A 21941-nucleotide genomic window follows, 5' to 3' on the forward strand; every position below is an offset into this window, starting at 1 on the left:
TATATTCCCTCCTATCAATAGCCTTGGGATTACCATTGACTAGAGTTTGAACTGAGGTAGCCATATTCATACAATGCCTACAAGAGCAGATCAGAGGCAATGAATTCTGCAACGAGTAACTCAGTTCCTGATTACTCAAATGCCTGTCCTCCATCTACAAGATGTAAGTCAGGAGTGTGATGGAACATTTCCTACTTACCTGGATCACTGCTACAATGCTCAAGAAGCTTAACATCATCCAGCACAAAGCATCTTGCTTGATTGGCACCATATTCGCACACATTTACTCACTTCATCACCATGCTCAGTGTATCATTTACAAGATGCACAGCAGGAATTCCCCAAGGCACCTTAGTTAGCACCACCACTATGGCAACACCACTACTTGCAAGTTCGCCTTCAAGCCACTCAGCATTTTGACTTGGAAATATATCACCATTCCTTCAGGTATCACGAGATCAAAATCGTGGAACTTTTGCCCTAGTGGCATTGTGGGTGTATGTACATCAAATGGATTGCAGTGGTCCAAGAAAACAATTCACCACCGCCTTCTTGTGGGCAATGAAGGATGAGCAATAAATGCTGACCCAGCCAGTGATGCCCACATCCTGAGAGTGATTTTTTTTTTAAATTGCCTTTCCATAAATAATAAAACAGCTCACACAGCAAAACCCAGTAGGCATCTAAGTGACAAATAATATTTGTGGCATGCTAAGTGCCAAACTGAATATCTCCAAGAAAGGTGAGGAAAATCACATCTCCTTGTTATGCAATGGCAGTGCCATTAATGAATCTCCCCACATTGGCATCCAGCATTTCACCTAAATTCTATGGTTACTATAAGGCAGAAACTGGCTAGTCTGTGGTAAGTGACTCACCTCCTGACTCCCAAGGCTGTTTAACTACTACAAAACACAAGTTAGATTTGTGATTAAATATGGCCTTAATGAATGCAGCTGCAGCAGTGCTCAAGAATCTAAGCACAGTCCACCAGTTTAGAATCCATATAGCATGGTTGCTCTGTGAACTGTCCATATGATTCTCATATGATGAGACAAGATCAATAAAGATCCAAACAAAATTTCTGTTGCAATGGATGCTTCTTTTCATTTGTCTTGCTTTTAAAGATACATCACTGTGTTTGCACTATATAGATGCAGGTCACTCATTTTTGACTATCTATATCTTGGAATCAGGACGGTCAGGAAATTATTTGAAGCCATCCTGCCTTTTTCTTAATATTGTGCTGCAGGTATTGTTAGTTTTATATGACCAGTGAATAATACTAATATACTCACCTTTTGAACAGTTCTCTGTCTCTCATGAGCATAACTTCGTGTGCAAGTTGTAGGATAAATTAAAGTGTGTTAAGCTAATATATTAACATTTGATAGACTGTTACATATTACATATCTGACAACTGTATCACCAGTCTCTTGTGAGTGAAGTACTTAGTGGTGTTTGGAGTTCAGCAAAACTTTTTTTTTAAAGTAGCTGTCAGGGTCTGGACATTTTTAGCCACGCCAATTTCTTACCCGTCCAAAATCGCCTTTGAAGTTGGTGCCTCTTTCAACAGCTACATTCCATGCAAGGTCGGTGTTGTTCGGAAGGGGGTTCTAGAATTCTTACCAAATGACTGTGTAGGAGCAACGTTATTGTTCCAAGTCAGTTTATAATTTGGAGGGGATCTTGCAGGTGTGTTGCCTCAATGTCTGCTACCCATATCCTTCAAGGTGAGAGAGGTTACAGTTTTGGAAGATTCTGTTGAAAAACCTTTGTGAATTGCTACGGTGCATCTTATAGATTCTAAAGCACCATTACAACTGGTGGTAGCGGGAGTAATACGTAAGCTGAGGATGCTTTGTCCTGGATGATGTCCAGCTTCTTGAGAGTTGTTGGAACTGCTCCTGTCCAGGTAAGTGGAGAGTGTTCTGTCATACCTCTGAGTTGGGTCTTGTAGGTACTCAACAGACTTGTGAAGTTAGGAGGTGAGATACTCACCACTGAATTCTTAACTTCTGATCTGCTTTTGTATTAATCTCAAAAGTGTGGTGCTGGAAAAGCACAGCAGGTCAGGCAGAATCCGAGGAGCAGGAGAATCGACATTTTGGGCAAAAGCCCTTCATCAGGCTTTTGCCTGAAACGTCGATTCTCCTGCTCCTCGGATGCTGCCTGACCTGCTGTGCTTTTCCAGCACCACACTCTCGACTTTAATCTCCACCATCTGCAGTCCTCACCTTCACCTACTGTATTTATATGGTTAATTGAATTTCTGGTCAATTGCAACCCTGATGACATCATCACTACAGTCTAGCATACCAACACAAATATGCAGCATTCCTTCCCCTTTACATCAGAGGTTCCTGCAATGAAAACAGTTCCAATACTTATAATAATACAACATAGGTAAGGCATTCCGGAGGATGTTGATTCCTGTTGTCAGTGCATATCAGGTGACTGTTTATTTATCCTGTTGCTTTAACCCCTGGTGTTTTAGGTGAGCTAGGAACTTCATCTATCGTTATCATTTCCTGAGATAATTCAATATTCAGAGGTTTGCACAATTTCATGATAATCTTCCTGAGGTATTGTTTCCCTCAGATGTTCCAATTACAATCCTGTCTTCAGGTATATCCAGGTGCTCTACCTGGCAAAATTATTTGTGGATTTTCAATTATGGTTATTGTCTCTTCCGCACTTATTATGATTGTGAAGAGTTGATCTTCATGTCTTCTCCATACTTTACCATCTGTAGTCTGTACAGTGTAGGAGTCAAATCTAATCTGTGATACATAGAGTCATAGAGGCATACAGCACAGAAACAGACCTTCACTCCAATTTGTCCATGCTGACCAGATATCCCAACCTAACCTAGTTCCACTTGCCGGCACCCGACCCATATCCCTCCAATCCTTCCTGTTCATACATTCATCCAATTTCCTTTTAAATGTTGCAATTGTAGTGGCCTGAACCACTTCCTCTGGCAGCTCATTCCATACACGCACCACTCTCTGCATGTAAAAGTTGCCCCTAAGGTCTCTTTTATATATTTCCCCTCTCACCCTAAACCTATGCCCTCTAGTTCTGGACTCCCCCAACCCAACGGAAAAGACTTTGTCTATTTATCCTATCCATGCCCCTCATGATTTTATAAACCACGATAAAATCATCCCTCAGGCTTCAATGCTCCAGGGAAAACAGCCCCAGCCCATTCAACCTCTCTCTGTAGCTCAAATCCTCCAATCCTAGCATCATCCTTGTAAATCTTTTCTGAACCCTTTCAAGTTTCATGACATCTTTCCAATAGGAAGGAGACTAGAATTGCACGCAATATTCCAAAAATGGCCTAACCAACATCCTGTATGGCCACAACATGACCTCCCAAATCCTATACTCAATGCTCTGACCAATAAAGGAAAGTATACTAAATGTCTTTTTCCCTATCCTATCTACCTGCAACTCTAATTTCAAGGAGCTGTGAACCTGCACTCCAAAGTCTCTTTGTTCAACAGCACTCCCTAGCACCTTATCATTAAGTGTATAAGTCCTGCTAAGATTTGCTTTTACAAAATGCAACACCTCATATTTATCTAAATTAAACTCCATCTGCCACTCCTCAGCCCATTGGCCCATCTGATCAAAAACCCATTTGTACTCTGGGGTAACCTTCTTCACTGTCCACTACACCTCTAATTTTGGTGTCATCTGCAAACTTACTAACCATACCCCCTATATTCACATCCAAATCATTTATATAAATGGCAGATAGTAGTGGACCCAGCACCGATCCTTGTGGCCACAGGTCTCCAGCCTGAAAAACAACTCTTCACCACCACCATCTGTCTTCTACCTTTGAGCCAGTTCTGTATCCAAATGTTGGGTTCTCCCTGTATTCCTATCTAGGGATAGGAATCCCTAACCTATCCGGTTTCCCATGGGGAATTTTGTCAAACGCCTTACTGAAGTCAATATAGATCACGTCCACCATTCTGCCATCATCAATCCTCTTTGTTACTTCTTCAAAAAACTCAATCAACTTCAAGGGACATGATTTCCCACACAAAAAGCCATATGGACTGTCCCTAATCAGCCCTTGCCTTTCCAAATATGTGTAGATCCTATCCTTCAGGATTCCCTCCAACAACTTTCCCACCACTGATGTTAGGCTCACTGGTCTATAGTTTCCTGGCTTGTCCTTACCACATTCCTTCAATAGTGGTACCACATTAGCCAACCTCCAGTCTTCCAGCACCTCACCTGTGACTAGCTATGATACAAATATCTCAGCAAGGGGCCCAAAATCAACTTCCCTAGCTTCCCACAGAGTTCTCGGGTACACCTGATCAAGTCCTGGGGATTTATCCACCTTTATGCATTTCAAGACATCCAGTGCTTCCTCCTCTGTAATATGGACATTTTTCAAGATGGCACCATCTATTTCCCTCCATTCTATTTTTTCTACATCCTTTTTCACAGTAAACACTGGTGCAAAATACTCATTTAGTATCTGCCCCATCTCCTCCGGCTCCACACATAGGCTTTCATGCTGATCTTTGAGGGGCCCTAATCTCTCCCTAGTTACCCTTTTATCCTTAATGTATTTGTAAAAACCCTTTGGATTCTGCTTAACCCTATTTGCCAAAGCTATCTTATGTCCCCTTTTTGCCCTCCTGATTTCCCTTTCAAGTATACTCCTACTGCCTTTATACTCTTCTAAAGATTCACTTGATCCTGTCTATATCTGACATATGCTTCCTTCTTTTTCTTAACCAAACCGTAAATTTTTCTCGTCATCCAGTATTCCCTACACCTACCAGCCTTTCCTTTCACCCTAGCAGGGATATACTGTCTCTGGACTCTCATTATCTCATCTATGAAGAATTCTCATTTTCCAGCTGTCCCTCTACCTGTGAACTCTGCCCCCAATCAACTTTTGAAAGCTCTTACCTAATACCATCAAAATTAGCCTTTCTCCAATTTAAAACTTCAACTTTTAGATGTGATCTATCCTTTTCCATCGCTATTTTAAAACTAATAGAATTATGGTCACTGGCCCCAAAGTGCTCCCCCACTGACAACTCAGTCACCTGCCCTGCTTTATTTCCCAAGAGTAGGCCAGGATTTGCACTTTCTCGAGTATGTACATCCACATACTGAATCAGAAAATGTTCTTGCACACACTTAACAAATCCCTCTCCATCTAAACCCTTAACACTATGGTAGTCCCAGTCTATGTTTGGAAAGTTAAAAATCCCTTACCATAACCACCCTATTATTACAGAGTCATAGAAATGTACAGCATGGAAATGGACCCTTCATCCAACCTGTCCATGCCGACCAGATATCCCAACCCAATCTAGTCCCACCTGCCAGCACCCGGCCCATATCCCTCCAAACCCTTCCTATTCATATACCCATCCAAATGCCTCTTAAATGCTGCAATTGTACCAGCCTCCACCACATCGTCTGGCAGCTCATTCCATACACGTACCATCCTCTGCATGAAAAAGTTGCCCCTGAGGTCTTTTTTATATCTTTCCCCTCCCACCCTAAACCTATGCCCTCTAGTTCTGGACTCCCCAATCCCAGGGAAAAGACTTTGTCTATTTATCATATCCATGCCCCTCATAATTTGATAAACCTCGATAAGGTCATCCCTCAGCTTCCGACGCTCCAGGGAAAACAGCCCCAGCCTGTTCAGCCTCTCCCTATAGCTCAAATCCTCCAACCCTGGCAACATCCTTGTCAATCTTTTCTGAAACCTTTCAAGTTTCACAACATCTTTCCAATAGGAAGGAGACCAGAACTGCATGCAATATTCCAACAGTGGCCTAACCAATGTCCTGTCCAGCCACAACATGACCTCCCAACTCCTGTACTCAATACTCTGACCTATAAAGGAAAGCATACCAAACGCCTTCTTTACTATCCTATCTAACTGTGACTCCACTTTCAAGGAGCTATGAATCTGCACTCCAAGGTCTCTGTGTTCAGCAACAGTCCCTAGGACCTTACCATTAAGTGTATAAGTCCTGCTAAGATTTGCTTTCCCAAAATGCAGCACCTCACATTTATCTAAATTAAACTCCATCTGCCACTTCTCAGACCATTGGCCCATTCTTAACAGATAACTGAAATCTCCTTCCAAATTTGTTTCTCAATTTCCCTCTATTAGGGGGTCTATAATACAATCTCAATAAGGTGATCATCCCTTTTCCTATTTCTCAGTTCCACCCAAATAACTTCCCTGGATGTATTCCCAGGAATATCTTCCCTTAGTACAGCTGTTCACAGCTGTAACGCTATCCCTTATCAAAGACACCACTCCCCCATCTCTCTTGCATCCATTTCTATCCTTCCTGTAACATTTGTATCCTGGAACATTAAGCTGCCAGTCCTGTCCATCCCTGACCCATGTTTCTGTAATTGCTGTGATATCCCAGTCCCATGTTCCTAACCATGCCCTGAGTTCATCTGTCTTCCTTGTTAGACCTTTTGCATTGAAGCAAATGCAATTTAATTTATCAATCCTACCTTGTTTTCTGCTTTGTCCCTCCCTGCCTGCTCTGACTGACACACTTGCAAATCACAACGACACATCTCATGAATGTGGGATTGGACCCACGACCTTGGCATCATTAGTACCCGTGCTCTAACCACCTGAGCTAACTGACCTACATTAAGTGATGAGTAGTACCCACTTGCCAGCGATATAATTCCTCACCAGCCTTTCCTGACCTTTTGAAAAACGTGGCTTTGATTTCTCATCAGAAAACTTGATTCGGTGTTTTCCTGTCAACAATATATTTTGCCATGGAAGGTTTCAGCAAATCAAAGGCTGTGTACAACTGAGGCTTTACTGTGAGCAGTGCCAGAGAACTTTGAGTCGTTAAGTGGGTTGTGTTCAGATATGTTAACAAAAATTGGCTCACTTGTTTGGATAATGATTATTGTTCTGGACTTAGCTTATGAGGAATATTTCATTGTCTGAACAAATCTTTTTGCCAAACCGTTTTGGCTCAATGATAAGGTGCTGATCAAATATATTGAATTCTGTTCTACTTCAGGTAGTCTGTAAACTCTTGTGATTAAAGTCCACAGTTTATATCACTATAAAATTATTCCAGATAACCAAATATTACAAAGATCTCCCCCAATCTTTCAATGATTTTCTCTGAAGGTGTCATCTTCATGATGGCAACTTCAGGCCATTTAGTTTGTGTGTGAACCATTATGAAAAATATTTGTCCATTGAAAGAATCCAGCATCATCAGTGTGGATTCTTTGCTATGGCCTTTTTGGCCATTCCCAAGGGTGGAATGGTGCTAATGGGTGTAGGTTGTGAATTCTTGTGCAAGTTGCATATTTCTGCTTTGTCCTCAATTTTGAAGTGAAGCCATGAAAAATAGCTTCTGCCTACCTCCTTCATTCTGACAATGCCACAGTGACCATCATGTGCTTGATTTAGCTCAGGTTTCTTTAACTGTAGTAGAATGATGGCATTCATTCCCCATAGGAGATATTCTGCTTATATAGATTGTGCTAGTTTCTATGTGACATATGTGGCTTCAGTTCTGGGTTGTTCCCATGATTTTGCCTCTAAGTAACATGTCCACTCTTTTGATGGTACTGGATCATTTCTAGTGTACTTCTTAAATTTTTAACTTGTTCTTCCCTTACTGAAGTGTTCTGTACTTGGTTGAAGGAGAAAACATCTACTGTTTGTAGTCTACTCATTTGACAAAGTTGATCTAGAGAACCCATCAGCATTTCCATGTAATTTGGATTGACAATACTGAATTGTGTAAGTGTGAGCTGATAGCAGCAACACCCACTTCTGCATATTAGAATGTAGAGGAGGTATCCCTGTGTGAGGCCCAAATATTGTGGTCAATAGCCTGTGGTCTTTTAATAGAGTCAATAACTGGCCATACAGATATCGATAGAATTATCTAATGCCAAAATTGGTTCCTAGAGTTTCTTTCTTTATCTGTGCACAGTTAATTCCTGCTTTGTTGAACAATCTTGATACAAAAGCTATTGACTTCTCTTCAACATTTGGGTTATATGTAAGAAATAACTACTCCCACTCCATATGGTCATGCAGCACATGCTAGTCTCGTCAATTCTGCAAAGTCCTCCTTACACACAGTTGGGGTTAGTGTGAAATTGGGAGAGCCATCTCACAGGTTGGTCAAGCGACAACCTGATATAGTCATACTCACGGAATCATACCTTACAATGTCCCAGCCACCACTAGCTCCATCCCTAGATATGTCCTGACAGCTGAGCAGACATAGCAGTATAAGGGAGGAGGATGCCTTAGGAGTCCTCAGCATTGAATTTGGATACCATGAAGTCTCATGGCATCAGGTTAAATGTGAGCAAGGAAAACTCCTGAGTAACCATGAATCACCACTCATCCATGCTGAGCAGCACTTTAAGGAAGAACTGAGGGTGGCAAGGGTACAGAATACATTCTCGGTGGGATCTTTCAGTATCTACTATCAAGGGTGCTGGGCAGCAGCAATACTGATTGGGCTGGCCAAGTCCCAAAGGACATTGTTGCTAGACTTTGACTGCAGCAGTTGGTGCGGGAACCAACAAGATAGAAAAATGCATTTCTCCTCATCTTCACCAATCTGCCTGCCACAGTTGCATCTATCCATTACGGTATCACTAAGAGTAATATCCACTCAGTCTTTATGAAAATGAAGTCTGCCTTCTTGACATCATATTACGTGGCACTGTCTGTCTGCTAAATGGGCAAGACTTCAAACAGATCTAACAAATAAGACTGGGAATCTTTGAGCTAATATTGACCATCAACAGCAGCAGCAGAAGAATCATATTCAAACACAATCAGCAAACTCATGGTCCGGCATATCCGCCATTCTACCATTGTCTAATGCCAGGGATCAATAAAGAGAAAGCATGCCAGGAACAGCACCACATAAACTTAAAAATGAGGTGTCAACCTAGTGAAGCTACAAAACAGGACTTATGTTTGCCACACAGCCCAAGTGGGAAGTAATAGACTGAGCTAAACAAATCCATAACCAAGGATCAGATCTAAACTCTGCAGTCCTGCCACAACCAGTCGTGAATGGCGGTGGACAACTTACCGGAAGTGGAGACTCCACAAATGTTCCCGTCCTCATTGATGGGAATGCCCAGCCCACCAATGCAAAAGGTAAGGCTGAAGCATTTGCAACAATTTTCAGCCAGAAATGCTGAGTTAATGATTTATCCTGGCCTCAATCAAACATCTCCAGAAGTGCAGATGCCCACCTTCAACCGATTCAATTCACTCCACGTAGTATCAAGAAATGGTTGGAGGCATTGAATACTGCAAAGACTATAGGCCCTGAAACATGCTGGCAATAGTGCTGAAGACTTGTGCACCCAAACTTTCCACTCCCCTAACCGAGCTCTCCCAGTATAACTATGACACTGATATCAACTTGACAATAAGACTGCAAGACATAGGAGTAGAAATTAAGCCATTCAGCACATCGAGTCGGCTCCGCCATTGAATCATGGCTGATAAGTTTCTCAATCACATTCTCCCACTTTCTCTCTGTAACCCTTGATCCCCTTGATTCTCAAGAACCTATCTATCGCAGTCTTAAATATACTCAATGACCAAGCCTCCCATGGCAATGAATTCCATAGATTCACCACTCTTTGGTTGAAGAAGGTTCTCCTTATCTCTGTTCTCAAAGGTTTTCCCTTTACTTTAAGGCTGTGCCCTGGGTCCTAGTTTCTCCTACCAATGGAAACATTTTTCCAAAATCTACTTTGTTCAGGCCATTAAGTGTCCTGTGTGTTTTAGTTAAGTCCCCAACCCCATCTTTCTAAAGTCCATCGAGTACAGAGCTACAGTCCTCAAACATTTTTCATAAGGTAAGCTTTTCATTACTGGGACCATTCTCGTGAACCTCCTCTGAATACTCCCCAGGGCCAGTACATCCTTCATTGTGCCCAAAACTGTGCACAATACTCCAAATGTGGAAAATTGCCCTTGGATGTCCTGTACACAAAAAGCAGGACAAATCCAACCCAGCCAATTATTGTCCATCAGTCAACTCTCAACCATCACTGGAGTGATAGAAGATGCCATCAACAGTGTGATTATAAATATATTTGTTAGCACCTGCTCACCAATAATCTGCTCACTGATGCCCAGTTTGTATTCCATCATTTAGTTCCTGACCTTAATACACCTTTGGTTCAAACATGATCAAAAGAGCTGAATTCCAGAGTTGAGGTGAGAGTGACTGTCCTTGATGTGAAGGCCATATTTGACTGACATCAGGGAATCTAAGCAAAACTGGATTCAATAGAAATCAGGGAGGGGGTGGAGAAGAACTCTCCACTGTTTGGCAAGGTGGTTGTGGTTGTTGGAGGTTAATTATCTCAGCTCATCTGTCAGGAATTACTCAGGGGATTTTCCTCGGCCCAAACATCTTGGCACCTATGTCGGCAATGACTTTCCCGTCATCGTGGCCAGACGTGGGGATGTTCACCAATGACTGCACAATTCGCAGCTCCTCAGGTACTGAAGCAGTACGTATTTAAATGTAGCAAAACCTGGATAATATTCATGGTTGGGCTGAAAAGTGGCAAGTAACATTCATTACATAATGCCAGGTTATGATATCTCCAATAACAATATAAGCATCACCACTTGATATTCAACACATTACCATCACGTTACCGTTGTCCAGAAACTGAACTGGATTCACCATGTAAATACAGTGGCTACAAAAACAGGTCAGAGTCTAGAAACACTGTAGGAGATAACTCACCTCCTGCCGCCCAAAACCAGTCCATCAACTACAAGGCACAAGCCAGGTGTGTGATAGAATATTCCTGACTAGTCTGGATGAGTGCAGCTCTAACAACACTCAAGAAGATTGACTCCATCCAGGACAAAGCAGCTGTTTTATTTGGCATCACATTCACAAAAATTCATTCCCTCCACCACTAAGGCTTGGTAGCAGATATTCACCAGAGGTCCTGAGACAGCACCTTCCAAACTTACAACTACTTCTATCTACAAAGACAATGGCAGCAAATCCTGCAGGTTCCCCTTCAAGCCATTCACCATCCCTGACTTGAGAGTCTATCATCTTTCCTTCACTATCTCTGAGTCAAAATCCTTGAACTTCCTCCCTAATGACAGGGTGGATCCATCTACAGCACATGGATTGCAGCAGTTTAAGAAGGCAATTTACCTCCATCTTTTCAAAGGCAACTAGGGATGGGCACACCCACGTTCCACAAGTGAATAAAAATATCCAATTAATATGCATTCAACCTTCACTTTCTTTAAATAAAGCAAACAACCAAACTTTCTTGATAAACTAAATTAGACATCTCCATATTAAGTACAATGCATCGCATCATGAGACAGCCCTCCTCAGAAACCTCAAACAATGATCTTTGTATGTGCATTTTCTGTATAAAACAATTAGGTAATTGGTGACTTGTGTTCAATTCTTTCGATTTAGTAAGTTATTTCTCTGCATGATTTGTTTCAAACAGCAAGATTAATTTATATCAGATTTTCATACAGTTTACTTTGTTCCTGAATGAACAATTATTAATGTAACATTCAATGTATATACAATTCAATATAACACTTATTAAGAATCTCACTCAAAATGTTTAACAACTAGCATCCCACATTGACTACCTTCACAAAATCAAAGTTTCAACAACTCAAGAATTTATAACAAACCATTTTATCTCAATTTAAAGGGTAATATTTTCACCCACAAGCAATGCTTTAAAACCAGCTGCAATAGACTACCTGTGAGGAAAATTACTATGTTAGGTGTTACTAATCATGATCAGTTTCATGGTCATTACACTTTTCAAGAATACAGTTCCTAATCCCAGCGCTACGGTTTTAATATGCATTAACTTCTATGCTCTCAAGTAAATTGCAAGTTAATGTCCGCATGTGGAGTCACAGGTAGATAGGATAATGAAGAAGGTGTTTGGTATGCTTTCCTTTATTGGTCAGAGTATTGAGTACAGGAGTTGGGAGGTCATGTTGCGGCTGGACAGGACAATGGTTAGGCCACTGTTGGAATATCGTGTGCAATTCTGGTCTCCTTCCTATCGGAAAGATGTTTTGAAACTTGAAAGGTTTCAGAAAAGATTTACAAGGATGTTGCCATGGTTGGAGGGTTTGAGCTATAGGGAGAGGCTGAACGGGCTGGTGCTGTTTTCCTTGGAGCATTGGAAGCTAAGGGGTGACCTTATCGTGGTTTATAAAATCATGAGCGGACATGGATAGGGTAAATAGACAAGGTCTTTTCCTCTGGGGTGGGGGAGTTCCAGAACTAGAGGGCATAGGTTTAGGGTGAGAGGGGAAAGATATGAAAGGGACTTAAAGGGGTAACTTTTTCACGCAGAGGGTGGTACGTGTAGGGAATGAGCTGCCAGAGGAAGTGGTGGAGGCTGGTACAATTGCAACATTTAAAAGGCATTTGGATGGGTATATGAATAGGAAGGGTTTGGAGGGTTTGGGGCTGGGTGCTGGCAGGTGGGACTAGATTGGATTGGGATATCTGGTCGGCATGGAGAGGTTGGACCGAAGGGTCTGTTTCCATGCTGTACATCTCAATTACACTATGTATAAAGTTAAACACAACTAATGTCCAATTAATTAACATTGAAAATGTGAGAAGCTGTATTGCTTTTTCTTTTTATATTCCATAATTTTCCAGATGGATTTCCACTCTGATCCATTGGCCTAACAATATCTTCTGGTGAGGCTTTCCAACTGATCTTTTAAAAATATATATATTTGGTTCCATCTTCTGCTTTCATGCTTCATAACACGCTCTAATTTAAATTAAATGGGTTGACATTAAGAAAGATGAGAGGAATTTAAGGTAAACAAGATGAAGGCAGCTCACAATCATTTTGGATTTTAGATGTTCTGTCTGCTTCATAGTTTATTGGTATTCTTAAAATTTTTGCAAATATGTTTTCCGCTAGGATATTAACTTTGATGACCTAATAGTGAATTACCCTGATTCAGTCGTAGCAACAAATAATGATTTCAGATCACCAGGTTGGCTGTTATGTTTGCTTTCTGACTACCATAAGTTAAATATGGAGAATCGGTGTACATTCAGTATGGTTTTTTAAGCTTTGGAGGGGCAGGTTGTGACTTTGACAATGATGTCAAAGCTGTCTGTAAAAGAGCAGCTGAATGAAGGTGGATATACACTGGGATGTCTGTAATGGCCACCCTTGGGAATCATGTACATGGAGGCATAGAGGGGAACTTGGGCAGCAGTAAATGCTTGGGCAGTTCAAGTGATCATTACCCTTCTAGCATTGAGAGAATAAGAAGATGAGGCATGGCTACTAAATACAGGTTTTAGAAATTGTCAGAGCACTCAAGAAAAGCAAAAATTCGTGATGGGGACATAACTAACAGATTTTAAGATGAGCAGTGATGAAGTGCAACACCTTTCACAAAAAGGGCAGAGCATTAGAAAGCCAGTGGAAAGGAATGAGAGGCAAGCAGAATAAGGCAGTCTTACATGCATCCCATCATTTACCAGAGAATGAACTATCCTGGAGCTACCTTGAGATGACCATGAACTGTTGCCACAGGCAACTGCATTTCCCCAGATAGTCATAGAGATTTGTCCTCGCACCACTTAAGACTTCTTACCTCACAACAATTCTTTCATGTCTTGCTTGTACCTGTCAAAGTCTCTGTGACATTAAAACTCTTCATTTACTGGCTTTTTCCAAACCTTGGTGGCTGCTCACAAACCACTGAATTGTACAGGTTACTGGTGCCCTATTTATGAGAGCTGGACAGTACATTCAATTCTGGTCAGACACAGCTTTATACGAGCAGATGGCAATGGCTTTTGCTTCCACTTCTTAATTCCCTCAGGTGCAAGGGCACCATCAATTGTTTTTAGATGGTCAGGAAGACATCCAGTGACTGGCTAATCAAATTCATCAGAAGGAGAGATGCTGTGCTTTTATGTAGTTATTGTTTCACAGGATGTAGGCATCACTGAGTCAGGCAGTTTTTAATTCGCCATCCCTAACTGAACTTGAGAAGGTGAAGCTGAGGCGTCTTCTTGAACCAATGCAGTCAATGTGGTATAGCTGCACCCACAGTATTGTTAGGCAAATTTAGCTGGTCAGCGATCATAATAACTGTCTCTTGTTGGCAGCTACCAAGACTCCTTTATTTTCTGTCAGTCCAGGCTGCCAAAAGTATTCACTCCAATCTCCAAACTCCATAAATGGATTCTTGGGACAAAGGATATGGCGTGAAAAGATTTCTACTTGCTCCTCCATAGGAGCCAAAGACAGAGACATGGAGGTGATACAAAGTCAATGGTTCAGTAGGACAATGATTGAGCATGCCTTCAGGCTTTACAGATTCAGCTCCAGTGACTACTTTGATGAAGTCATGGCTTGCAATATCATCCTGCAAGGCTCTCATTGTGGTTTTTTGCCCCGTGATGTGACCTCTCATAGAAATGTGCACCTTGAAGAAGGTGACACCCAATAAGAACAACACAGCTCAGCGGAGGAAATGGATGAACAGGATGTGGAAGAAGAGGTAGAAGGGATGACAAAAATATGAAGGTGTCCCAATTGTACAAAGAAATGATCGGGCAGGGTTAGAGACTTGAGGGACTCATCAGGATTCTATTTGCATCAAAAATCGTTTAATTCATTTCAATTGAAGTCATCTGATCCAGAAGTAACGGCACATTTTGGAACCCATTTTGAGCTACATGTGCGTATATTAGCGCTGAGACATAGATTAGAACAAGTAAACTTCTTCTATCAATGAATGACGCGTATCTTCCTAGATGTTTCGCTCTCACTGTTAAGTGGATCCTAGACTTCCTTCACCACTTGACATCTCTTGTCCTGCCATTAATAAAAGCAGGCTCATGTGTCTGGTTTACTGGTCAGAGCATTGAGTATAGAAGTTGGTAGTCATGTTGCGATTGTACAAGACAATACTTAGATCACTTTTGGAATATTGCGTGCAATTCTGGTTTCCTTCCTATCGAAGATTGTTGTGAAACTTGTAAATGTTCAGAAAGTATTTACAAGGATGTTGCCAGGGTTGGAGGATTTGATCTATAGGGAGAGACTGATAGGCTGGGGCTGTTTTCCCTGGAGCATCAGAGGCTGGGGGCTGACCTTATGGAGATTTATAAAATCATGAGGGGCATGGATAGGATAAACAGACAAAGGTTTTTTCCCTGGGCTGGAGGAATTCAGAATTAGAGGGTCTAGGTTTAAGGTGAGAAGGGAAAGCTTTAAAAGGGACCTAAGGGGCAACATTTTCATGCAGAGGATGGTACGTGTATGGAATGAGCTGCCAGAGGAAATGGTGAAGGCTGGTACAATTACTGCATTTAAAAGTAATCTAGATAGATATATGAATAGGAAGGGTTTAGAGGGATATGGGCCAAGTGCTGGCAAATTAAACTAGATTAAGTTAGGATATCTGGTCGATATGGGCAGGTTGGATGAAGGATCTGTTTCTGTGCTGTGCATCTCTATAAACCAATATGTACTTGTAGCATAGAATGGAAAATAGTATATGGTTATATGTAGAAAGCACTACAATGACCCAATTCTTGGCCACATCTTTAGATGACATACCCCTGACAAGACATAAGATGTAAGAGCAGAATTAGCCCATTCAACACATCTTTCTACTCTTGAGTGAGAATATCTGTTTGTGACATACTTATAAGGGACATCAAATATCACAAAACCTATGTTGGAGAGGTATTTCTAGCATAATTTTAAAATTAAGTGTGGTGCCCTCTGTATTGCTTGATTCTGTCAGTTGTAAACAGTGCTTTGTGAATAAAAGGTTCACTTTCTGATAATGTTGTGTTGCTAGCTCCCATGTATTACTTGTTTTGCTTGCTTAAAACTATATTGACTTGCTTCAATTTTCTTAAAAGTGAACACTTTGCTGACTGGCAACAGTGCCATTGCTAATGTGATGCCAATTGACTATAATTTCTCAGAAGTTCTGACCAGCAGTAATCAGAAGACAATGGCATACATCATCATCCTAGAATGTGATCTATCATGTGATTTAAGAATATTCCAACCCAGCCAATGCAAATGACAAAGAAACAAGATGTCTGTCGCAGCCAGTTCAAATCAAAGGAGCACTCAAAATTCATTATGGCTTGAATTGAACCTAACAACATTTTTAGAAAGTGTTTTACTTGCTGTTGGAATGTGAGCATTACTGGCTGGGCCAATATTTATTGCTGAACTCTAGTTTCCTTTGAGAAGGTGGTGGTGAGCTGCTTTCTTGAACTGCTGCAATCTATGTGCTGTAGGTAGACCCACAACACCATTAAGGAGGGAATTCCAGGCAGTGAAAGAACGACAATATATTTCCAAGTCACAGAGTGGCTTTGAGGGGAACTTGTAGGTAATGGTGTTCCCATGTGTTTGCTGCCCTTGTCCATCTAAATGGAAGAGGTTATGGATTTGAAAGATGCTGTCTCAGGTTCTTTGGTGAATTTCTGCAATGAGCACCAGTGGTGTAGGGAATGGATGGTTGTGGATGTAGTGCTAACTAAGGGGTTGCTTTGTGCTGGATGGATCAAACTTCTTAAGTATTGTTGGAGCTGCATTCAACCAGGCAATGGAGAGTTTTTCATTATGTTCCTCACCTGTGCCTTGTACATGGAGGACAGGCTTTGGGGGACTCAGGAGGTGAGTTACTTGCTGCTGTATTCCTAGTCTCTGGCCTGTTCTTGTAGTCACTGGCATGGCCTGTTGAGTTTATGGTTGGTGGGAACCCAGAGGATGTTGATAGTGGATGATATAATTAAACACTGGGCATTAATTTGAGTCCTATAAACAGACACCAACTAAAAATGTGATTATATAATTATAATATTTAAGTATAAAATTGAGTAAATTTCGAACCTGTTTCAACTGAATTTTTGGAACGGAACACTCAGGAAAAGTACTGTACAGTACTTTCGAAGTGGAAACATGGTGCTAATTTGTGCACTGCCAAGACCCACACAGTAATGCAATATTTACCAGGTATTCTGTTTTGAAATGTTGACTGAAGAATAAATATTGTCCAGGAGGCTGGGCTATCTTCTTTGAAGTAGTGCTATGTGATCTGAGAAACCAGACAGGGCTTCAGTTTAACATCTTCTTCAAGAGATGACAGTGAGATGCTTCTTTAATATTGCACTGTAATTTCAGTTTAGATTTTTGTGCTGAAATGGGACTTGAACCTACAATTGTTTGCCTCAATGGTAAAAGTGTTGACAATTGAACTAGGGCCAACTTGTCATGCAAACATAGAAATACATAATTTGCTTATCTGAAATTTCTTTCTCAACTCTTGTCAACTGCCCATTAGTATTTACACTAGTGCCAATGTTTTGTGTCAATATTGAATTTTGAAATACACCATTATGAGATATCATAATTATCATTATTCTATCCTGACCAGACATTTGGACCAATTGAGATAGCAATCCACATAATGGAATGGCAATAAATTATCTCTGCTACTGTTAAGAAATGTTAAAAAAATTTAATAGGGTTCACATAAAAAAGTTACACAAAGACTGACTTTTGGAGAATGAACTTTCAGAGGAAGTGGTAGATGCAGATACAACTCCATTTAAAAGGCATTTAGATAAGCACACAAATAAGAAACATTTGGAGGGATCAGGACTAAGCGTAGGTAGGTGGGACTAGTTGAGGTCGGGATTATGGTCAACATGATATGGTTGGACCAAAGCGTCTATTTCCATGCTATGACTCTGACTAATATTGTATCAAAGAGTGAGTGAAAATCGGAGCACTTGGCTGATATAATGCTGCACTCAGCGAAGGATTTAATTTGATTTATTGTCATATCTATGTAAGTACAGTGAAAAGCTTTGTTTGCGAGTAGTACAGGCAGATGATAGTAAGTAAGGACATACAGACCATAGGGTGAAAGAAACTTGGATAGAATGAGGCATACAGGATTGTGCCATACAGGACATGCACAAGGCAAGATCAACATTTTTGAAGTTAGAGTGTCCATTCATCAGTCTAATAACAGCAGGGAAGAAACTATTCTTGAACCTGCTGGTGCGTGTGTTCAAGTTCTGTATCTTCTGCCTGACAGTAGAGGTTGTAGGAGAGCATTACCAGGGTGGGGTGGGTCTTTGATGATGTTAGCAGCCTTTCCATGACAACGGGAAGTGTAAATGGAGACCATGGCTGGGAGTTGGCTTTCATAATGGTATGGGCTGTGCATAATTCCTTCTATAGTTTCTTGTGGTCCTGGACAGAGCAATTGCATACCAGGCCATTATGTAGCCGGACAGTATACTTTCTGTGGTGCATTTTTAAAAGTTGGTGAGGGTCCTTATGATCATGCCAAATTTCAACGTACAAGTATTGAATGTGGTTGTAATACAGGGACTTCTTCCCCTCAATCACAAGACTCCCAACTTGGAGAACTGCTGACGAATCTGATTATTCTGACAGTCTGTAGCCCAGGCTGCATCAGTTGTAGCAGTGGTGAATAGTAATCCCAGAATGCAATGCCAGTTAAGTGTTGGGAAATTCACATATGGCAAGGAAGGCTAGGGCAAGATGGCTGAGGAGAAAGTTTTGGGGATTGTAGACTATTAGACGGGTGCAGAAAACTTCTGTATTTGGCAGACCAGATGGGAGTGATGTCTGAAGTACAAAAATGGCATTTGAGGGAGGTGTCTCTTCTCATCCATCCAACATGCTGCCCTGAACTCCTCCCATAAATATAACTATTGAGTTTGGGGGGAGGATAAGCTTCCTTTGAGTTGCCAATAATTGTTGGCTTAAGGATCTCCACTGGGGATGATTGGTTGCCGTAGAATCTATTTGCCAACAACACCATCTCTACCACTGTTTGCAAATGTATGGACAAGTGAGTGAATTTGCAGCAGGAAGTTTACACCAGGAATATTTAGATTTGCCTGCTAGCAAACTCACCAGCCATGAGACCGTAAAAGTTTGTCCCAATTATGTATTTTTGCAATATCTCCAAGAATTCAATACTTACATATTTGTAAATCTTCTCCCAGGAATCTTACTAGCTTGCCATCAGGAAATGCTTAAAATCTGTCTATTTTATTCCACTATGCTATTAATTCTCATGCCCTTGGCTCTTCTTGCATTGCTTATATGATAGATTGGTCATGATTGAAACTTGTTTTTCGATTGTGTCTAGATATGTGCAATTATACAATTATTGAAGCTTAATTGGTTTGAAGCATAAGAATATCAGAAATTGGAGTGGGAGTAGACTATATGGCCCCACAAACCTGCTGCACAATTCAATAAGATCAAGGTTGATCTGATCTTGATCTTAATTCCACTTTCCTGAACATATTGTTTTGTAAGATAATGGAAATTAATGTATTCAAAGAATTTTAAACATAAAATTATACTTTAATGCATTATAATTTTGTTATACTTTATTTTGTTTTGAACAGAAAGTTATGCTGATTCGAACAGTGAAGAATCCGACTCAGATCTCTCGGATGTGGCAGAATTAGATTCTGACATTGAACAAGAAGTCCAAATTAATTATGATCGTCAGGTTGGTAAATTCAGTGGTGTAGGGAGTGCTGCTCGGTATTGTATAACAGCTCCCTGGTTCTGACAGTGGGATTTTGTAGTGAGATGTGGTCTGGTGAAAAACATAGGAGGCAGATGCTTCAGAGGCAAAGGAAACTCTGAATTATTAAAAGTAGCAAAATTGAGAATATGTATAATTCCTGACAGGTAAATGAATATTTAGAAAAAACCATGCTATGCATCAATTAAATGAGACTTGTCTGATAGCTACTAACACCCCACTTCACCCTTGCACCACTTGGTACAGTGGGTTCTGAATTACAGAGAGCTGTCAATTATTGGGTGACGAGGGAAAAACGAGAGAGAGTAAACGCAAATCCTGGGGTCCTATCCTGCTTCCCTTCCCTGGGGAGCGACCTGCACCCTTGGCCCTGAAGTCCACCCTCCCTATCCTATCTTACTGAGCTGGGACAGAGGATCTCAATGACCTTATACTCACCTCCAAAGTGGCTTTTGTTGGCTTGGACAGTGGTGGATTTCGCTGGTGCTGCCCCCAGTCAGTCTCTCAGCTCTCCAGTCACTTCCCGTCAATATGTGGAGGTTCATGGATAAGAAGATTCTTACTCTTCTTCTTTTCCTGAGTCTGCAACTGGGCTGTGAGTGATTCTCTTGACGCTGCTTGGACTTCTTGCTGAACAACCCCAGAGATCAGGGTTCCCCAGTTATACTGACTGTCAGTTTCTCTTATCTCCCATCAAATCTAATTTGATCACCGAGCTGTTGTCACTCCTCTCGAGTCTGAATGAGCCTCCTGAGTATTAGATGAAGTGTGAATGGTTTTCCAATTAAAGTGAGTGGGTTTCTGATACTTCTGAATGTCCATTATTTCTCTTAGATGGGTATAGATTAAGATGTTGCTGATAGTGTGAAGGCCTTCCCATTCCAGGCAAATAGGTTTGCATGTCGTACAATGGTGCAAAATGTTTATTATCTCTGTATCTGAGCAAAGGATTAAAAGTTAAATGGTTTCATAATTTTGTAGGCTCCAGAATGAGTTGATTGTTTGCTGCTGTTAATTGTCTTTTAGCTGAGGCATTTGTGGGGGTTCTTCCTTTAGCTTTTCAAGCTGAAACCCTGTTCCAGACAGCTGCCCTGAGTTTGCATATTGCTTAGTTTGTCTCAGTCAGAAACCCCAATGACTCTTAGTTCAAAGGTTCATGTCCTAGGTTCAGAGGGTTTTAGTCCAGAGTATCTGATGGGCATTTTTGCTCGACCTTATGTGGTGATATTGACATATTTATTACCATTTTGAATTCATTGATAGCTTAACTATTTTTATTTATGGTCAGCAAGAGGACAGGACCTGATGCCAATCAGAGGTCATTTCCCACAGTTTTGCATCACCATATCCACCCTCTTCTACTGCCTTGTCCACATGCCTCCACCCTTCTTCACCAGGATCAGTCATCCTGCCCTCAGAGAGAGATCCTAGACCTACCTAAATGTCCATGTTCATTGTCTTTACTGGCAATGCTAGTTTGAAAAATTACCATCTGCCATTTGGGTGCTGGAAGGAGACAAAAAAGCTGCAGATGCTGGAATCAAAATTAGGCAGGCAGGCAGGAGGTTGAAAGAACACAGGAGGCCATGCAGCAGGAGGTGGAGAAGTCGACGCTTCGGTTGTAACCTTTCTTCAGAACTGGGGGAGGATCTTGAAGAAGCGTTACACCTGAAGTGTTGACTTCTCCACCTCCTGATGCTACCAGGCCTGTGTTCTTCCAACCTCCTGCCTGTCCAATTTGGGTGCTGGAAGCCTGCTCTCAGGTATGGGTTTAGACAGAGTGAATAAGAAGGCCCTGTTCCTTAGTTGAGGTGTCACAACTAGGGCATAGATTTGGAAGTACAGGTCATTCTATAGCATGACAGTTGTGTTCCTCTGCAACCTCGCATGACAGAAAATCATGCTGTAGAAACCTACTACAGTAATTCATGCCAGGACAGATCGCTATACCTGTCGAATAGAAAGTTTGCATTCTCCAAACAATGTCCACAATTCATCAATTATCTTATAGCCAATTCGCAATAATGAAACATGCGTTATTGCAGAACAGTCTCTAGCTGTTTAGAGGGAGTTTGAGGAAAATATTTTTCACCCTGAGGGTGGAAACCTGGAACTCACTGTCTGGAAGGCAGAAAACACTTACAAAATACTTGGACAGGACCTTGAAGTATAGAAACCTGTATAACAATGGACAAGTTGCAGTAAAATGGGATTGAGCTGGCTGGCTCTTGCCAGTTTATTGAAC

At 41.3% G+C, this 21941-nt stretch overlaps 1 protein-coding gene across 5 annotated transcripts in view; it reads left to right on the plus strand.

Annotated features, from left to right (window-relative positions):
• The window catches only part of LOC132819436 (echinoderm microtubule-associated protein-like 6), a 512298-nt gene that overhangs the window by 172607 nt on the left and 317750 nt on the right, over positions 1-21941 (plus strand). For all 5 annotated transcript variants that reach the window (XM_060830942.1, XM_060830941.1, XM_060830940.1 and 2 more), the window contains exon 12: positions 19551-19657. In XM_060830942.1, the coding sequence (XP_060686925.1) occupies positions 19551-19657 (107 nt within the window). The remainder of the gene's footprint in view (positions 1-19550; positions 19658-21941) is intronic.

This window comes from Hemiscyllium ocellatum, chromosome 10 (assembly GCF_020745735.1).
Source record: "Hemiscyllium ocellatum isolate sHemOce1 chromosome 10, sHemOce1.pat.X.cur, whole genome shotgun sequence".
In the NCBI taxonomy this organism is placed as follows: Eukaryota; Metazoa; Chordata; class Chondrichthyes; order Orectolobiformes; family Hemiscylliidae; genus Hemiscyllium; species Hemiscyllium ocellatum.